General features: G+C 49.5%; 1 protein-coding gene across 1 annotated transcript in view; it reads left to right on the forward strand.

Moving 5' to 3' along the window:
* Positions 1-609: 609 nt before the first annotated feature.
* LOC119383771 (uncharacterized) overlaps positions 610-21,000 on the forward strand; it is a 31,052-nt gene continuing 10,661 nt past the window's right edge. Inside the window, exon 1 of the mRNA XM_037652070.1 lies at positions 610-729. Within this exon, the coding sequence (XP_037507998.1) occupies positions 666-729 (64 nt within the window). The 5' untranslated portion in view covers positions 610-665. The remainder of the gene's footprint in view (positions 730-21,000) is intronic.

Consider the following 21,000-nt stretch of genomic DNA (forward strand, 5'->3'; position numbering starts at 1 on the left):
GGTCCTTGTTTTTGCGCTGCGCATTTCAAAGATGCATGAACTGAGATTGCCTCACGGAGCATACCGGCTCCATGCCGAGTTGCCGGGTCTCCTTAGATAAGCCTGATGAGTTCACAGGCGAAAGTCCGTGAAATCCTCGTGGTTGTCTGAAGGGACGCGGTGACATTTTTTGGCGCGTGTACCTACAAATGCCAAGTTCCAACGTATTTCAACAACTTCTGCCTGAACTGTGCCAACACTCATAGTAACCATGTAGGCGTCGATCTTCAGTGACTCTCGTGAGCTTTTGTCACATACGAAGCTGCAATGTTTACCCAGTTGCCACTGTCATATCGTCGAACTTAAACACCCCCTATCAGGTACACGTCGCCACAGAAAGGTCTTTACGTCCTTGGCGGGACAGAATAGCTTGAGCTACAGCTGCTCTATGCACGTTCCCGTTTCGTCGATACGATAAGAGAACGTTAATCTTAACGGGACCACTGAGCTGTGGCTTTGGTGCTCTAAGCTTTGTCTGAGGTGATGTCGTTTCGTTTTGCGTTTGAACGTCCTTATCGTTGCCGAGATACGTTGCCGGTGTTATCGCAATAGAAGCGGCCGCAAGTCGCTGAGAGGCAAACGTATCCTCTTCAGAAGTCGTCGCGAAATAAGCGAAGCTCATAACAATGCGGCCACGCAGTCCTGCTACGGCGCCTCTGGTGCTGCTGTTTCTGCTGCTTCGGTGTTGTGGTGAGTATACGTTTGTATCTCAAGTTGTGGGTTGACCGCGCGCTGTTTACGCTCTTAACAAACGCGTTTACTAACTTGATAAAGGCGCTATGCTTATTGGTCGTAGGCGATGTCAATGAAAGGAAAAGTGTTCGAACGACCCTCTCCTCCAATCAGTTTTTGCTGTTTGCAAGCATGCACAAGCATAAAAACACATGCCCGCGTACATATCGGTGGAAATAAAGACTTGACTGTGCGCATTTTATTGTTACATCACTTTTCAACAAGGATGTCTAGTTGAATTCAGAAACATTTTCTTTCAATACTGATTTTTGTCATTGCATGGCCGCCTTCTCTAACTTTGTATCCGCCAGAAGAATTGGATAATGTGTTTTTTTTTACAATCAATTACAGAATAACACTTTTTGATGAGAACGGTCCTTGAAACGTTGACGGTTTCGAGCTCTCCAACCACGTTCGTAGTCGAGCTCTCAAACAACTTTCGAGTGATCCTCCCGGGCCTCAGCATCCAACACACTTTGTTGGGCAAGCTGGGCAGCAGCGAGGAGTCTGCTGGGTATAGTATAAAGCATCCGTGGACCATGCTAGGAAGCAATGGGCAATATAGTTAGCAGACAGTGTGGATGATTATGGCTGAGGTTGTACTATTCTGGGAAGAAAGAACCAGGAAGTGGGTTGGAAAGATGGAGTGGCGCACGTAGCTGTGACGATGGGTTACACCGGGAAACAGCGGGCAACGTAGCGGGTATTAAGTATCGTGGCATATATCTGGAGAGCAGAGAGTCATTTTGGTGCACGAAGTTTTACAGTTCAAAATGGTTTTTTGAACGAAAAACGGTTTATGCAGGAAGCCCCAATAACGTTTGTCATGAGCCAAAGACTTGAAGCTTAACTTGGTTGTTGAGCGATCAGTAACCAATTGCAATTACTGCATGTTAATATATATTTACGCAGTCTATAGCCGTTTAACATTTTTACAGCGAAAGCTGATATGAGATCACAACAAGGGCCGTTTTTGGCGCCGTAGTTGTCCGCCGCCGCCGCCGCCGGTGTCCGTAACCACTATCGCTCGAAATAAGAAAAACAACGAAATAAGAAAGAAATTCCAGAATGGGGACGAGGTTCGAACCTGGGCCTTCTGCGTGGGAGCCCAGTATCCTACCTCAGAGCCATGCCGGTGCTTGAAACTGCTATGCAAAAAAGACTTTATACAGTTTTAATGTCGGGAAGGAACCACATTAACATATTGTTGCGAACACATTTATAACTTATTTACAGTGTAGGATGGTCCAGCAGTCAAGATGGCGGTTGTTACTTCCAGCACACCGACACGTCGTCTGCCTCTTCTTTGCACACCTCACCATAGTCATAGCTGCAACCCCGCTACATCGACCTCCGGCGGCGAAAGCGCCGACTCGGCGCCTGTTAGCAGGTGGTGGGCGAAAGGTACGGCTTCAGGCGAGCGACGTGGACGACGTTTGAAGACGTAGAGGGCGCCGTAGGGTCCAGAGGGGCGATGTCATAGGTAACCTCAGTCACCTGGCGTAGCACACGGTAGGGGCCGGAGTACTTGGTCAGAAGTGTTTCGGCCAGGCCAACATGCCGAGACGGAGACCACAGGAGAACGAGCTCACCCGGATTGAAGCGAACGTCCCGGTGGCAACTGTCGTATCTATGTTTCTGGCTGACTTGCGAGTCCGAAAGGCGTCTATGGGCGATCTGACGGGCCTTTTCGGCTGTGCTGATACTGATAGCGTGGCGAGCGTATTCGGTGGAGATTTGGTCAGGGATGGGTACGAGCGTGTCGAACGGCAAGGTCGGTTCTCTTCCATACAAAAGGTAAAAGGGAGAATATCCAGCAGTGTCGTGGTGCGAGCTGTTGTAAGCGAAAGTGACAAAGGGTAGAGCAATGTCCCAGTCGCGATGATCAGTCGAGACATACATGGCGAGCATGTCAGTGATCGCGCGATTCAAACGTTCTGTGAGTCCGTACGTTTGGGGATGATAGGCCGTTGTAAGCTTGTGCTTGGTTGCACAAGAGCGAAGTAGGTCTTCGATTACCTTGGATAAAAAGTAGCGACCTCGGTCTGTGATGAGTTGACGAGGAGCGCCGTGATGTAAGATGACGTCTTGTATCAAAAAGTCGGCGACGTCTGGAGCGCAGCTGCTCGGGAGAGGTCTCGTAATGGCAAAACGGGTAGAATAATCCATAGCGACGGCGACCCATCTGTTACCGTTGTGAGAAAGTGGGAAAGGTCCCAGAAGGTCGAGGTCGACACGAAAAAAAGGCTCAGCAGGTATGTCTATGGGTTGAAGGAGCCCGGCGGGGTGTGCAGCTGGCCTTTTCCGGCGTTGGCACGACTCGCAAGAAGCGACATAACGATATACGGAACGGTAGAGGCCGGGCCAGAAAAGGCGTCGGCGGACACGGTCGTACGTTCTGGCAACACCAAGGTGGCCGGCCGTTGGTACATCATGTAGTTGCTGAAGTACGGTCGAGCGGAGATGAGTGGGTACTACAACTAGTAGTTCCTGTCCCACTGGGCGCATGTTCCGGCGGTATAAGATGCCGTCTATGATGACGAACATGCGAAGCGAACTGTCCGTCGAGTCAGTATTCAGGCGGGTGATTAGATCTCGCAGGGACGCGTCACGCTGTTGCTCGTCACCGATGTTGCCGAAAGCAGAGAGCGAGGAGATACAGATGGACGTGTCATCCGTTACGTGGTCTGGATCGTCAACGGGGTACCGAGAAAGGCAGTCGGCGTCTTGATGTAGACGGCCGGACTTGTAGACCACTGTGTATGTGAATTCCTGGAGGCGCAGAGCCGAACGAGCTAAGCGCCCTGTTGGATCTTTGAGTGCTGAAAGCCAGCATAGAGCATGGTGGTCTGTGGTAATGGTGAAAGGTCGACCATATAAATAGGTGCGGAATTTACCAACTGCCCATACAAGCGCCAGGCACTCGCGCTCAGTAATAGAGTAATTGCGTTCGGCAGGGGTGAGGAGCCGGCTGGCATACGCAAGAGCTTAAGCAACCGCGCCGAGCGAGCGTCTACAAACTATCATGACCGGATTGACGCTGGGCTAACACAGCGCCAATGCCGTAACGACTAGCGTCTATGCGGACCTCGGTTTGAGCAGACGGGTCGAAGTGGGCGAGGATCGGCGGTGTGGTGAGCAGCGTAATGAGGCGGGAAAAAGCATTGGCTTGGTCAGGACCCCACCAAAATGGCATATCTTTCTTGAGAAGATCAGTGAGGGGGCGGGCAATATCTGCGAAGTTTCTGACGAATCGTCGGAAATATGAGCATAGGCCCACAAAACTTCGAACGTCTTTGGCACAAGTTGGTACGGGAAAATCGAGGACAGCGCGAACTTTGTCGGGATCGGGTCGGATGCCAGATGAGTCAACGAGATGCCCGAGAATAGCAACTTGGCGATGGCCAAAGTGGCATTTCGATGAATTAAGTTGTAGCCCAGCCGCACGAAACACTGAAAGAATGGACGAAAGTCGGTCGAGGTGAGACTCAAAGGTGGGGGCAAATACAATGACGTCGTCCAGGTAACACAGGCAGATAGACCATTTAAAGCTGCGCAAAAGCGTGTCCATCATCCGCTCGAACGTGGCCGGCGCATTGCACAAGCCGAACGGCATGACTCTGAATTGGTAGAGACCGTCAGGCGTTACAAAGGCAGTCTTCTCACGGTCGAGGTGTAATGTAGCGTGGTAGAAGAGTAAAATAACAACCAAATGTCACACAATGCGAATTCTGTAACCAGGCGTCACACAATGCGAATCAAGCAACGAGTCGGTTGTTGAATGCTTCCAACCCATTACAAAGGGCTCTGCCATAATTCTTCATCGTCATTAGCCACAGCATCAACAAATTGCACATAATGCCTTACAGGTGTTTAGCAGGTACCGCGGTTCTGCGCAGAATGACGAAAAACTGCGTAGTGGCTGCTTCCTTCCTTCACAAAAATTATGATTTACAGTGTAGTGGGTTCCTCGCAAGTGCACTTCTAGTGGTTGCCAAAGAAGCCCATAAGGCTCCCATGATCCATTTCCTCAGGGTCTCAATAAAGTTAATTCCCTGCCTCTATCTCTTTGTCACGTTAGCGTATGTTATAAAGCGTGGTGGGAGAATAAAATAACGAGCGGGCGTCACACAATGCAAATTACGTAACTAGTGGGTCATTTAAAGCTTCCAACCCATTACAAAAGACTCAGTCATAATTCTTCATCATCATCAGCCGTCGCATCAAGAAACTGCACATAATGATTTACAGATGCTACCTCGGTTCTCCGCAGAATGACGAGTAATGTCGTGGTGGGTGCTTCCAACTTCACAAAAATTATCGTTTGGCGTAGTGGGTACGTTGCTAGTGTAGTTATATTAGAAGCCACAAGAGAGTCTATAACGGGCTCTAGAAATGCCGCTCTTCGAGCTTTCGCTGTGACTGTGCTACGCTTTCCGCGCAGGCCTGGTAAGTTTTTTCTACGTCATAGCATGAGCGTGCAAATATTTGCGCCCATGAGGCTGTTATCAGACGTATTCACATTCCCACTATAGACGTGCAAACGTGAGTTCACGCATGTCCGCAAGCCATCCTGTGCTCAGGGTTTCTTACACATGGCAGCGCGAGATAATGGGTCTGACAGCGGCTGAGCTGTAGTCTCGTCTACCATTAGATTACACGTGATACCACGGGTTTCATGAAAGCGCATTTCTAAAGGCTTTTATTTTAGCTACCAGTCGACTGGTAGCTCAACGAACGGCTCAATTCACGGACCCCGAGCATGAGCGACGTTCAAGAGCACTGCACGGTAGAGAAAGACCCAGTAGATAGAGCTAGAGTGGAGGCCCCACTATAGGGTTACCCTTCGCTGCAATTACCTCCTATCTCGCATAAACGATCAAACTGACAGCCTACAAGGAGCTGAATTCTTTTTATATCTGTACTTGCGCTCAGGGTATTGGCAGTTGCTCATGGCAGAAATCGATCGGTCGAAAACAACATTCATCACGCCCGACGGCTTGAACAAATTTAACGTCATGCCTTTTGGTCTTTGTATTGGGTCCGCGACATTTGTGCGCGTGATGGGCACAGTTCTGCGGTGCTTGAAGTGGCGTACGTGTATCTTGACGACGTCGTTGTTTTCGCTCCCGACTTCGCCACGCACCTCGAACGACTCGACTCCGGCGTGTTTTGAAGTACTTATCAAACGCCGGCCTCCAACTAAATTGAAGGAAGTGCCCATTTTATGAAAGGTAAATCACGATAATTGGCTACCTCGTATCGAAGGATGGAATTCTCCCCGACGCTGCCAAACCTCGGGCCGTTGCGGAATTCCCTAATCCAACGTCTATCAAAGAGTTACTCAGTTTCATTGGACTGTTTGTGCTTCAGACGCTTCATTCGTCATTTCACCACCATACTTTCACCCCTGACGAGGCTCACCAACAGGCCCCTCACCTCATGGTCACCAGAGTGCTACGAGGCGTTAACGAATCGCCGTCGGTTGCTGACGTATCCCCCTATTTTGCGCCATTACGACCCGAGGGCCTCCACAGAGGTGCTCACAGATGCCAGCGGTGTTGGGCTCAGCGCTCTCCTTGCGCAGCGCAAAGCAGGGTTCGCTGTATATATCGTGGCTTATGCAAGTCGAACGCTTACCAAAGCAGAGAGCAATTACATCGTGACGGAAAGAGAATGTCTTGCGATCATCTGGGCTCTTACTAAATTTCAGCCGTATTTATATGGCCGACCATGTCGTAACGGACGAACACGCACTTTGTTGGCTGTCGTCGTTATTGGATCTCTCTGGCAGCCTTGCGCGTTGAGCACTTCGCCTGCAGGACTACAACGTCTGCGTGTTGTACCGCAGTGGACGACAACGTTCCGACGCCGACGCCCTCTCCCTTGGCTGACGACAATACCTGCAGCTCAGTATCTCAGCTTACTGTTTCTTGCACCGACCTTGACACCATCGTCTCCGGGCAGTGTAATGACCCTGTACTGCCTTGATAATAGGCGATGCGCAAAGCGCCGACGACGCCATCTGCCGCCATGGCTCGGAAGCGCTCGCGGGGCCCGGCGAGCAGTGTTCCCGCGAGCGTCTATACGCGAGTGCACGGATGGATGTGTTTTTCATCGTGATTTAACGATTCTGGCGGGCCTCAGCGATGTCGAAAAATACCTGCTGCGTTGTCGGCTGCTCAAACACACACAAAAAATCGCCAGGAACGCACATCTACAGGTTTCCGGTGCTATTTCATGAGCGAAAGCGACGGCGGCGGTGGATTGCGGCTGTACGACGTAGAAGCTAAGCAATCGCGCTTTGTTTACGGCAGTGTTAGAACGATTACCGTGTTTTTATTTCTTCTTTTTTGTCGCTACGTTTTCAGCGAACGCTACTACGTTTACACTTGGTCGCCTAGCCTGCATTGTAGACACTACAATTCACATGAGGTTGTTATTACTGATAAGACGCGATACCTTGGCTCACTTGATAAACGAATGGCGCGAAGCGCAATGCGAGAGAATGTAGGGCAGGTGACGGCTCCTTTAAAAAAGCGCACGTGGAATCACACGTGTGCTGTACGAAATCGGCTGCATTCTACCTATTGATGGCACTGGAATGCGATCATCGGTGGAGAATGTTCGCTGTGCGCTTCTGCACCGATGATGACAAGCTTATCGTTTATTTTTTCACAAGTTTATCGTGCTGGTTTCAAAGTTTTACCAACGCTGACCCTTCACGTGGCCGACCCTGTGAAATCTATACGCCGGTGCGACAATGTACCAACTGGCCCGCGAACAATCATTGTAGCGCTCCCTCAAAATCTACTATATCAGCACATGGCACGTAAACGAAGCTACTGTGTCGAGAAAAAACATTGGTTCACGCGTCAACGCATGCAGGCGTTAGTGATCGGGACGTTATAAAGAAAGCGGTGTACTTACGATGAGCTCCACTTCGTAGGAGAAGCTTGTTGTCGATTGTCTGTGACAAACACTTGTCGCGTATGGGGACATTGTCGTCCCACACAGCTGTGACATCGGACACATGTCCACTAGTGCGGCTTCTTTGCGCACACTGTTGCCGCAAAAGTAATTATCTGGGACGCGCACAACCGGCGAATCGCACGCGCGCAAATGAGGCGTCTACTACGCGACCCGCGAGCGGTTTCAACGGCCGCCGCTACGCGGCTTTCAGTGGCGCCCCTATAGGCGCTGCGCATCGCGGATACGCTTGCTCTCTTATCCATCTACACTACCAACCACTCGCGCGAAGCGCTGTCAAGCTCGACATTTCACCCTTCGCGACGACCTCCTCCACTGACACATTTACAGCTCCGACGGCCGCCAGTGGGGGTTGTAGCAGTGTTGCGGAGTGCCGCTCCGGAATTGGAATGACTCCGGAATAATTCCACACTTTCGCGACCCCGGAATGGAATGGGAATGGAATTAAGCGCCTTTTGCACACAATGGAATGGCAATAGAATTTAGTCTTTTTCCGAAAATGGAGCACGAGACAGCCAAGCGACATCGGCTGTCAAGCGCATCTTTGCGCAACACATAGTTAGGTACACAGCAAATGCTTTATATCACTTTTTTTTTCTTTTTTTAGAACCAACCGTTGAAGCAGCCGTCATTCACATTTCGGGTTTTAAAAACTAAACGGCGAAGCGCCCAGGTAGCTCATTACAGTTAGTTGCAACATTTCGATGAATAAAACCAAAATAAAGCTTCCTTTTCCACCTTGCACTGCTTGCGACCTTTATTGCAGTATTTAAAAATCACGAGGACACCTAAGCACTTTCTATGACGTTGTGATTGCCAAAGAACTAGTGACCATGGTCTACAAACAACAACAACAACACGTCTGTTTCTACAAACAACAGCAACACGTCCGGCAAGTGCATTTGCCGGACGTGTTGTTCTTGTTTGTAGAAACATTTGCTTGGGACGACAAAAATAAAATAAAGGCGGGTGACCTCGTCTAAGTTCAGAAAGTGCGAGCGACCGCTGTTGCTCTAGCCCGGGAGATAGGCGTTCCTGAGTCTCGAGCTGCGAGCTGGTCAGCCCGCACTCCCACTGCTTATAGGTGGGATGAATTATCCCTGCGCGTTGGTTCCCATTAATACCCCGGGCCCACACGAATGTGGAGAATACTCTATGCACAGCCTGATCTTTATCTCACGAGCAGTTTAGTACCTGACACACGTAAATAAGGAAGATCTAATAAGAACTTGTTGTTGGGCGAGTTGGTGAGTACTTAACATCGTGGTTTAGCGCTAAAGAAAGACAGACACATGTGAGAGACAGGACAGGCGCTACTAACTAACAACTGGTTTATTGCAAGGGTTGCAATGGAATAAATACCACACTGGTGCGCAGACGTGACGAACGCGTAACAAGACGTCACCACTTATCAGGCTACAGGCATGTGACATCAAAAAGCCTAATCTCATTTCTATACTAGCAGATAGATGTGTCGCTAACACAGTTAGTACTTTTTTCTTTATATGATACGCCTCCCAGAGTTCTAGGAAGAAGCTGGAACAAATCAGCCCGCGAACTCTGGGAGGCGTATCATATAAAGAAAAAAGGTACTAACTGTGTTAGCGACACATCTGCTTGTATAGAAATGAGATTAGGCTTTTTGATGTCACATGCCTGTAGCCTGATAAGTGGTGACGTCTTGTTACGCGTTCGTCACGTCTGCGCACCAGTGTGGTATTTATTCCATTGCAACCCTTGCAATAAACCAGTTGTTAGTTAGTAGCGCCTGTCCTGTCTCTCACATGTGTCTGTCTTCCTTTAGCGCTAAACCACGATGTTAAGGAAGATCTAGCTGCGCACAGGCGAACACAGAAAGTTCTCCTCACCCCATCCATGCTTGCGAGGCGCGCTTGACAAGCGTGAGCCCTGACGTGCAGTGTGTGCGGCCCAGTGTTCCGTATTCGATGTAAAGGCACAAGGTGACCGAGCGGTGCTCTGTTCTAACTAATATACCAGCAGATTAGAAGGTTTTGTTCTCCATTGACCAAATCTTAGTTTTGACCATATCACGACCGCCAGACGCCTGGCAAAACTGCTTAGTTTTCTTGAACACTGCTTTTGTCAGCGCAAAAATACGCTATGTCGTCATTTTAGCATTAACACATTTAACCTTAAACAATATTAAAAAATCACTATTCGTTCAAACATGCTGACCATGCAAATACTACAGGTAGCGGGACAACTGCCCCTATGGGAATTAGTAAGGTGGTTGTAATGCACGAGTAATGTCACCAAGCTACTATCCCTCGACCTTGGTAACGTGTTTTGCGTGCTTTTGCAGGTCTTAATGCATCTGATGACATCAGCTTTATGGGGCGTTCATTCTTAACTCGTTAAAGCTATCAAGATGCCTTCCCTACGCTGAGGAATTACGGGAATGGAATTGAGCTGCCCGGCCATTCCCGGAGTGGGAATGGGCTAAGTTTTTTTCATTCCGAGGATTTGAAAGCAATGGATTTGTGGCAAGTTTTAATTCCCCGGTATGAAAATGGAATGGAATGGAAGCGCCCATTCCGCAACACTGGTTAGTAGTACCTCGCGGCCTGACCTCGCGGCCAGCTCTTTCCACGCCGAAACACCGTGTGCCCACCCTAGAATTTTCAAGACTTACCAGAGCCTTCAATAGTGGAGGGGGAGGCACCGCTGCGTCGAGAAGTTCGCACTCTTTTGCCCCATTTGCCAGAGCCGCAAATCTTCAGCCCCACCCCCCTCTCGCCAGCTGGTCTGCACCCTTTACCTTGCCCTAACAGGTCTTTTGGGCTCGTAGCCATTTATTTTTAGGGGCCCCTTCCGATGACAACTGCTGGAAACCGCTGGGTCATCGTGGCAGTTGACCACCTTACACGATACGCCGAGACTGCTGCGCTTCCGGCAGCTACAGCGCGCGGCGTTGCCTCTTTCCTGCTTCATCGATTTATCGTACTTCACGGGCAACCCCAAGAGCTGCTCAGTCAGCGCGGCCGTGTCTTCCTCTCCGAAGTAGTCGAAGCTATTCGTTTAAAGTACCACGTTGTTCATCGCACGACTACGGCGTACCGCCTGCAAACCAATGGCCTTCCAGAGCGCCTCTGACTACGTCGCCTCTGACCACACAAATTGGGACGCCATTCTGCCCTTCGTCACCCACTCATACAAAGCCGCTACTCAGAGTACCACTGGCTTTTCACCATAATTCCTACTGCACGGTCGGCAAGGTCGCACTCCATCGACACAATTCTCCCGCACCGGTCGAATGTGTCTGTATATGCGCCCATATCTGACACGATGAGATATGCCGAAGAGTGCCGCGACCTCGCACGGGCCTTTATCTCGAAGAACCAAGAGCGCCAGGAAAGCACTTGCGGCAACACTGCGTCTACGCAACACTGCCGCAAGTATAGAGTATTGTCCCGAACAGAAGACGAAGAGGAGCGGTAGCGACAAGAGAAGACGAAGAAGATCGAATGTCGAGATTAAACAGTTAACAACAGCAACAGTTGATCAGTCTCGGATCCCTATTTTATATTTGGCGCAGCCCGACAGGATGTGGATAAAAGTAAGAGTTGGTACTACTGCTGCGGGACAACCGTACGTCACGTCCTACAAAGCTGAAGACGAGCAACAAGTCGAACTCCAGGAGTCAGCGACGTCACCAAGCCTGCTACAGTTCATCGCAAGCAAGGCGAATGTCAGCGAGGCGGACCTCATCAGCCGAGGTACGTGGAAAATCAATATCAAGATGTCCGACTATGAAAAGCACTTCAGGCAGCTAACTCGTGACGAGCCGTTTTCAACTGGCACAAACCATCACATCGCGGTGCTTATGGAGCAGATGTTGCAAGTGCAGGCATTACAAACTGAGCAACATGGACAATTACTGGCTGTGCTAACGGAGACACTACGAGCTAACACCGGTCCCAAAACTGATTTAGTCAAGACGGACATGTTCGATGGGCGTCCTCGTCAGCAACTACATGGCTAAAATTCTTCGGGTACGCTTGTGAGAAGAATAGGTGGACGACGTCACAAGACAAAGTGCAGAATATGAGGTTGTTCCTCATTCACAATGCCAAGAAGTGGTACGAGCTCCGAATATTAGACCATAAAGACGATTCCTGGGATCAGTGGACAGCAAGTTTCATCTCGGCTTTTTACCAAAACCCTGTCGACCGGCGGGACAGGGCTATATTTTTCAAGCAACGTTCAGGATCACTAATTAATTACTTCTATGAGAAGAGACGGCTATTGCAGTTAGCAGACCCTGGGCTGCCTGAATCATCTATTGTACCTTTAGTCATTCATGGTATGACGAAGGAATGTCAAAAGCAAGTGCAAATAAGGTCGCCCAAGACTGTTAAGAAGTATTGGGATGTCTTAAGGACGTTTGCCATGAGACGTCTGGGCATGCTGCACAGCATAACTGGACCAATTCAGTTAGAGTTCCCGCAGATAATGCAGCGCCAGCAGTGACAACAACAGCCCCAAGAAGTACCGCTTCATACTATCGGCCTAGCAACGGAGACCCCCAGGAGACAAAAAGCTAATAAACGTGGGTGTAAAAAACAGCCCCACCCGTGTAACGAAAATGAGGCTGTCTACTTGATTCAGTCAAATGTTTTACAAACTGCTCTGATTATAAATGGAAGAAAAGTAAATGCATTAGTTGACACAGGAGCTTCAGTAAGCCTGATCAATGAAATCATGGTGAAGCCAGAGGAGATGCGGCAAGGTAAAACAATTACAGTTAAGAGCTATGATGGATCATCTCGTAAACTGCATACCTGGACTAGAGCTAATGCACATTTGGCTGGGGAAGAGTTCACGATAGAAGCACTGGTCATGCGTGATGTCGCATTTTCGTTTATACTGTCAAGACCCGACATGAAGAAGCTAAGGATGAACATTTCTTGGAAAGATGAAGTCACTCTACATTCCATGGTTTCATCTATCCAGACACCGACGCAGATGAGAGCTGTCAAGTGCGCTCGTGATGTATGGACAGTTTTTCCGGAGCTTGTATGCTTGGACGCATATCCACCTGCAGCTTTCGTACTCGAAGTACCTTTAGAACTTCGTGACACGACTATTGTGCGAAAAAGAGCCTATAGGATATCCCATGAAAAGAAGACATGGCTGAAGCAAGAACTGTAACAAATACTAAACGCTGGAATCATAAGGCCATCGACGTCACCGTTTGCGTCGCCTATAACTATTGTCCCTAAAGAAGATGGTTCACTGCGACTCTGTACCGATTACCGGTAAATCAACGCCCAAACAGAGCTATATCCATACCCTATGCCCTTTGTTGACGACATCATTAACGACACCGGAGGCTGCAAATGGTTCTTCCGAATCGACTTGTGCAAAGGTTACTGGCAGGTACCTCACCAGGAAGAATCGAAGAAGTACACGGCATTTATAACGCCATTTGATGTATACGAATACAACCGCCTGCCATTCGGTTGGAAGAATTCAGGCGCTTGGTTTCAGCGCATGATGAACACTGTACTAGAGTTCATAGGAGACTTCTGCAATGTTTATGTCGATGATGTCATCATTTATTCTCGTACGGAGGAAGAGCATTGTTCCCACTTGTCTCAGGTAATAAAGGCACTGAGCAATTCACACCTGAAAATAAATAAGAAGAAAAGTGAATTCTTCCAGAGAAAAGTGGTGTTTCTCGGCTGAGTCCTCGACGGCTTCACAAAGACCACAAAGGAACAGTCCGTCCAACGCATCAAGGAGATGCAGAAACCCTGCGATCTCCACTCACTGCGCGTCTTCCTAGGGCTAGCCGGACATTTTAGGGCATTCATCAAAGATTTTGCGGCAATATCCAGGTGCCTTACAAGACTAACTCAAAAGGAAGTCCCTTTCGTATGGAGCGATGAGTGCGAACGTGCATATCAAGAACTGGTGCGTGCCATATCTTCAGACTCAATCTTCATATTACCCGATTTCACCAAACCATTCGAGCTCTGCACCGATGCGTCCAATTACGGAGCAGGAGCAGTGCTATACCAAAGATACATAACCCAAGACCGAAGCCACTAGTTGAAGCTCATCGGTTATTATTCCTACACCTTTTCACGAGCTGAAGTAAACTACACGACCACGGAAAAGGAGGCCTTAGCAGTGTTGCTGGCGTTGCGGTACTTCAGAAGTTATTTGGAAGGCCCTCAGTTTAAACTTTTCACAGACAATCAAGCATTGACGTACCTTCTGAGCCTTACACAACCGAAGGGCAGAGTAGCAAGGTGGACCAGTGAGATTCAGCAGTTCACGTTTGATGTCAGCCACAGACCCGGTGACAAACTACCTGACGCGGACGCCTTATCAAGATTGCACATAGCGGAAACGAGTGACTATCAAGAGGCGCACGTTGCAAGTGTATGGGAAGGCACCGAAGGTTTAGAACTGATGAACGGAAAGTTTGTTGTGCCTCAAAGCTGCATATCAAAAATATCGAGGCTCTATCACGACAGTGCACATTCAGGTGGTCATGACGGCTTTTGGCGGACGTACTAGAAAATTCGGAAACGTTTTGCTTGGAAGAACATGAAGGCCGATGCAGAAAATTACGTAAGAACCTGTCACCAATGCCAGACGATGAAAGCGAAGTTCCGCCCCAAAGGAAACCAGATGGTGATTCCTTCATATTCAGATGTGCCATTCGAAGTTTTCCACCTAGATTTTGCTGAGCTAAAAAAAGAGAGGGGAGGGTGTACGCCGAACTCAGTCCTTTCTATTGGCTGTTGACCAATGCACACGTATGGCTGCGACAAAACCCGGAAGAGAAGATGCGAACAGTGTCATATTTCATTATTGGAACGACAGGCATTTAGGCACACCAAGGTAATTGTATCTGATAATGGACCTGCATTCCGCAGTGAGAGGCTCCGACGGTGGGCAGAGGAAAAATTACAGCATCTCCCGCTAAAGGGGACCATGAGGCCATGCGAAGCCGGAGCACTTGCACGATCGCGTTCCGTTGGCGTTCATTGGGCATGCTACCGACCTCGCGTCGTGGAACGCGAAGAGGGACGCTACACGCGTCGTATCTTCCATCTAGCCTGGCCGTTAATTCTCACAGGGCGAGCGGGGAACGCGGTCGACAGGCGGGCGAGAGGGGTGCAGCGTAGGAGAGGAGGCAGGAGGGGAGGGGACGCGCATGCGCTCGAGCTCATCGCGGCGTTGCGCAGGAGATAATTTCGGCATGTCTAGCCCGCGTTTCAGAGTAAGAGTGGAAAGGGGGAGGGGAGAGGGGTATGGGAGAGGGGGAGGGTATGTGGAGAGGGGAAGGGGAGATGGTGAGTGGAGAGGAGGTGTGTGGAGAGGGTATGCGCATGCGCAGTAAGGGCGGTCACGCCGCACACCACCACCACCGGATTGAGCTCCGCCTTAAGATACTTCGCATCTAAAAGGTATCACCTTAAGATTCGCTGCACCGTACCACCCCGAAGGAAATGCTCTCGCGGAACACCTCATCCGTGACTTGAAGACTTTTATTTCCATATACGATGACTTCCGTGGAGGATGGAAGTGTGCCCTTGAGGCAGCGGTGAGGCATCACAATCAATCTCACACGGCTGGACTTGACTGTAGCTCTCAGTTTGCTGCCTTTCAGAAGACAACGTGGCTACCAGCAGATTACAAACTTGGCATAGTAGGGAAGATTCATATTCCTGAACCCAAGAAGACGATCGAGGAAACCAACAAATATAAAAGTTCAATGAAGAAGTACTACGACTTGCGCCATGACACTCGCATGCCCAATATACAACCCGGAGACATGGTACTCGTGCGGAAAGGTCTTGATCATTCGAAGATTGCTTTTACAGGTCCTTATATCGTCTTCAAAACGGTGAAACAACAAGGTATACTGAAGTCTGTGCACTTCGAAGGACCATCCGGCAAGACAGAAGCGACAACTGTGAGTAACCTAGTGCCATACCATCCGCGGAGGGATGGCGATAAGAGACCCGGAGGATGTATTGTCCCGAACAGAAGACGAAGAGGAGCGGTAGCGACAAGAGAAGACGAAGAAGATCGAATGTCGAGATTAAACAGTTAACAACAGCAACAGTTGATCAGTCTCGGATCTCTATTTTATATAGAGGTCCCTATCGAGCCGTGGAACACGCATCGCCCGTGAAGTATTTGACTGAACCCGTTGAACCATCTCCGGACATGCGCCGTTGTGGACGCGACGTTGTCATCATCGAGCGTCTGAAGTCGTACCAGAGTCCTTCAATACTTTTACTGGTCATGAAGCTTCCGCGAAAGTTTGATATAGGGACAGGAGCAGCCGCTAGGGGCGCCCTCGCCCGTGTGGGGGCATCGGTGCGGAGCCGGCGCCGCAGTTCTACGGCACGCATCGGAACTGAGAAACGTGATTAAATGTACCCGTGAACCTTATTTATATCTACAGAGAAATATCACCTTCAGGTACATTCGGGGAAGCTCTAATACGGTGCAATTTAGCGTCTAATGAGGCCTTGGAGCACGAAATTCGTTGGCGACAAACGCATGCTGCCTCCGCCATGCGATATACTACCGCTAAAAAAGCATGTTTCTTCCGGTTTCTTAAAGCATCTAGTGGAAATCTGCGGATGATCCATAGTCCTTCAAGGGCTCGGGCAGATCTTAATGCGTCACGGAAGTACAGTGGCTGCAACTCTTGAACGCGCATGTCAAATGTTTCAGTCTATACACCCGGTGTTTGTATACGAAGCTATCTTAAAGTCGCCTTGTATTTATCGAAGCAACAGTCAGTTTGAATGAATCAGTGCTTTGAATTTAGCAATTGAGGAGCACCAAGGAATACTTTATACGGCTTTTCCCTAGTTTCGTATTTTTTGCGTTGGTTCATCACTACGGCGCCGTGCCGCGTTTAAAGTTCGGTCGCTCATGCAATACCGTGTAGTTTTCGCAGCGCTTCTTTACTGTTGTTAAGGCGGAAGCCTTAGATGCCTCATCAGACGCGAAAATTGACCGGCGGTTCCCCGCGTCGGCGGCGTCAACACGAGTAATGCAAATAATCATCATAACGTGATGACGTCACCATATGACATCACAGATCGCCAAAATTTGTGATGTCATCATGACGTGAGGTAACATGGCGTCACGCGATGAAGTCATCACATGATATCGTTGCTTTGCATTACCTCCATGATCGTTGGACCGATCACGGAGGCAGTGCAAAAAACAGGCAAGGTGCAGAAACTTTGTAATGCCTCCTATCCTGGAGGCAGTGCGAAATCACCTTAGGTGCAGACAGCTTTCGGAGGGGGGCGGGGGAGGATCAATACATCGACTGAAGAAAAAGAAGATGGCCTTAACCATTCGAATAGTCTAAGGCGTATGCTTAAGCGACTCTGTGAGTTTATTCCGCTCTTCAGTTGCGACTTCCACTAAATTAGTTTTCTTTGTTTCCGGCATTCGTAAGCGTCGCGGTCTTCATCAGGTGTTGATTACATCTACTGTTAGCGTGTCAGAACCATGCTTGTTTTGCACGACAGTTAGGAATATTTTATTGCTTCACCAAATTCAAACCTTATGCTACCGGGATTCGGAACCAAATATTTTTATTTAGCTCAGATGTTTCCTCTGATACACATGCACAGCAGATACCTTGTGTGTATCTTTTACGTTTTTGTCGTGTAGGCGGGCGAGCTCTGGACGTTTTCGCGCTAGACAAATACGCTGGGCCGTCGAAAATCCTCGGCAAAGCGTCCGCAAAAGTTTCGGAACAACGCGCTGCGACGTCACAATACCACCTCCGACTAGCCATTGGTGTACGCGAACAATGTCACTCTCATCGAAGTGCTTTTTTACAGACACGCACATGCGGGTAGTCAAATGTGTAACCACCGGTTTCTAGTCGTGGTTTGGCGCGCTTGCACATTTCCCGCCGTTCGCTGTCTCTAGGCAGCCAGAGCACCGACACTTTTTCGTCATTTCCCTTGCATCCTGATCGAATCCAGGGTACGCAGCAGGTACGCGGCATCCTTTATGACCCTCAGGCACAACACACTGGGTACAATACAGGACATAAGGTGAAAACTGCGCGCTGACTCGCCAAGATATTTTGCTCTGACACCGGCAGCCGCCTTCGCTGCCGCCCGCCCGATGCAAACAGCCTGGACGCAGCGCCGTGCCGCGGCCGCCGCTTGTGGCGCACGAAGCTCCCCCATAGAGTTACGGCGAAGCTTCATGACCAGTAAAAGTATTGAAGGACTTTGGCCGTACTATTTTATAGGTCGCCGGACGGCTTCCTTTTCGTCCCTGGGGGTGATTGTAGCGAAGAGTAACGCTACAGTGGGACATCCTCTCAAGCGCTATCTAGTCTGTACCGTGAATTGCTCGTGAACGCCGCTCGTGCTCGGGGTCCGTGGATTGAGCTGTTGGTTAAGCTGCCGGCTGGCCCTTGCTCCAGCGTCCATTAAAAGCCTTTACACATGAAATGACGTTGTTCATGAGATGAGATACCGCTATCCTTGAGTTTGAGGCCTTCATGTGATTAAACACTACGGTGGTTGGAACCTACAATTTCAGTAGCTGTCACCCTGGAGTTTGACTACATTGGCGGGAAGATGTAAGATGGAGCTGCGTGTATACCGACGGGAAGCATCAGTCGTCAATATGGTTCATCCTCCGGTCTGTAGATATATTACGAAGGGTGAGCGTGCAAAGGGTGCATTTGAGCGGCAATATGCTGCGTAGTTCATCAAAGATTACAAGCACAATGTATTTCTATTTTCTGGTTATACACGCAGACTCATTAGTGGCTTACGTTGCGAGATTGTTTCAGCTGCGATAGAGCAAAGTCGCTTGCAAAAAGTGAATAGGTTTATCATTCTGCGACAACTTCCCTTTTATGCGAAAGAGAACAAGAACATACTGATGCCACGAGTGTCTAGAACCGATAGTAGCCTTCTTAGGAACATGCCTTAGTCGACGCAGCCGCCGTAATTGGAGCACTTGCGATAGCAGTATTCCGAGACAATGCAGGGGCGTTCGAATCTGGAAAGACCGACAGCGTACTCGCGTTCTACACTGCCATCAGCATACTGCGGCGTTATAGATATCTCCTACACAAAGCGAAAGTTCGACCAGATCAGGTTACAGTGATGGACATTTTTTTCTTCTTTCATAGTTGGAAATACCGTTGACATGAACATGAAACAATTAACATGAAAACTTACGAGCGCTCCTATAGTAATGAACCCGTTTGACAGATTTAGCATCATTAAACTGTAGATCTGGTTATGGGCGATGCCGCAGTGGGCATGCAGGCTCCAAGTGTGTTGCGGCAGGAATAAGTGGTCGATTTATTTGGCATAATATAATGCATGTGCAAAAAAGCGTGGAAAGCAAAGGAAATTATAATGTTGTCCGCAAGGTAACGCAAGTGTAAGATGCTGACACCTGAACGGAGGTCAGCAGTCGATGTCGGAGGAGTGGAGTACCATCTGGAGTTGTACTATCAGTCACAATGGAGCCACCGGAACTCCGGGTACAGCCAATGGACAGCAAAGTCACAGAACCGCTGCCGTCGTTCTTAGGTAGGTAGGTAGGTAGGTGTGTAGGTAGGTAGGTAGGTAGGTAGGCAGGCAGGCAGGCAGGCAGGCAGGCAGGCAGGTAGGGAGGTAGGTAGGTCGGCAGATAGATAGATAGATAGATAGATAGATAGATAGATAGATAGATAGATAGATAGATAGATAGATAGATAGATAGATAGATAGATAGATAGATAGATAGATAGATAGAATTTTTGGAAGGCAGAGAGGTCGGCCTGAGCTTTTTGAACATATGCAAGCTCCGGAAGTAATACGAATAAATAACGAGTTCAAGATCACCGCCATGCATCACTGAATGTATTTGAGCAAAAGACACTGTTGCTTAAAGGCGTCATGAAACACTTTTCCATGTAATGATCCAATGACCTCAGTATCGCAGTTTACTGCCTCCCGAATCAATTGCCGCAAAAATTTCTCGAATCCGTCAAGAATCAGCGGAGTTACGGGGGTTTGGCGCACGCTCCCAGCGCTTTCTCTCTTTTCTCGTGCTGACGAGCGCACTGGAAGCTAGGAATGGCACGGGGGAAAGAAGTTATGTCAGCGCGCGTCATGAAACGCGATCGCTCTCCCGCTGTGATTCGCTTGCGCGAGTGCGGCTACCGTGTACTGGGGAGTGCGGCGCCGGCAAGTGGCGGCACCCCGCGGCAAGAAGCGCATCTGATCCGAACGCCGCTCTCAATTTACGTCGGCTATCGGCCAATACGCATGCTATGTCTCTTGCGACGTAAAGTGGCTGATCCGCGACGTCAACGTGCAGACGCCCCGCCCACCGACGAGAGTGAGAACCGGCCTCTGTTTGAAAAGAGGGCGCCTGAGGAAACGGCAACTTCGCGCTCCGCTTGTGGCCTTTACGTGGCGCGCACGACTGTAATATTTTGCAGAGCAGTTCATAGCCGTGTCAGCTTTCCGCAGGATGTGTTTTTTCAACAAGCCCAAGGGGTGCATCATGACCCCTTTAAAGAGGCCCTGCAACACCTTTCTTAGTTATATTGGAATAGTTTCATTATTGACGTATGACTCTTCACGAGTCATATGCCGCAAAAATTTTTCGAATCCGTCAAGTCTAACTGGTGTTACCAAATTATAGAGATCACGTTCCGCAGCTTTCTCCCTCAACTCAACGCCGCGAGCGCGCGGAAAGCTAGGCAGCGAGTCGAGGGAGGGAGCGCAGAGAGGCGAGGCTCCGCCCAAGAGCGCCGGCGGAATTTTTTTCTTCATTTTTTTCTCTCTGACGTCTGGGCGCAACCACGTGGTCTGTGCCGCCACTTCCGGTCGGCTTGCGTCGTTCTCGTCGAGCGGAGCCGATCGCACTGTGTATCGCGCGTGCTTGAAAACTGCGCGTCGGTTTGGTAATGTTGGGTGTGCACCTCGAACGTCGTAGTGTTTTCATCGCTCTGCCAACCATGGAAGGAAACCTGCGCGCTCGTTTGGAACGAATGACAGCTGAGATCAGTTTCGGCCCATACTCCGATACACCGCCTCGTAAGACGGCACTGGCAGACGACCCCGAAGCGCCGCCATTACCGGACGCCAGCATTGCTATCGGAGACATGCTGCGCCCCTACTACCCCTGCCTCGGTCGGTCGTGAGAACGTGCCGACGATGCAGTTCCCAGCTGACGAGGCAACACTCGAAC

The sequence above is a fragment of the Rhipicephalus sanguineus genome, chromosome 2, assembly GCF_013339695.2.
Source record: "Rhipicephalus sanguineus isolate Rsan-2018 chromosome 2, BIME_Rsan_1.4, whole genome shotgun sequence".
NCBI lineage: Eukaryota > Metazoa > Arthropoda > Arachnida > Ixodida > Ixodidae > Rhipicephalus > Rhipicephalus sanguineus.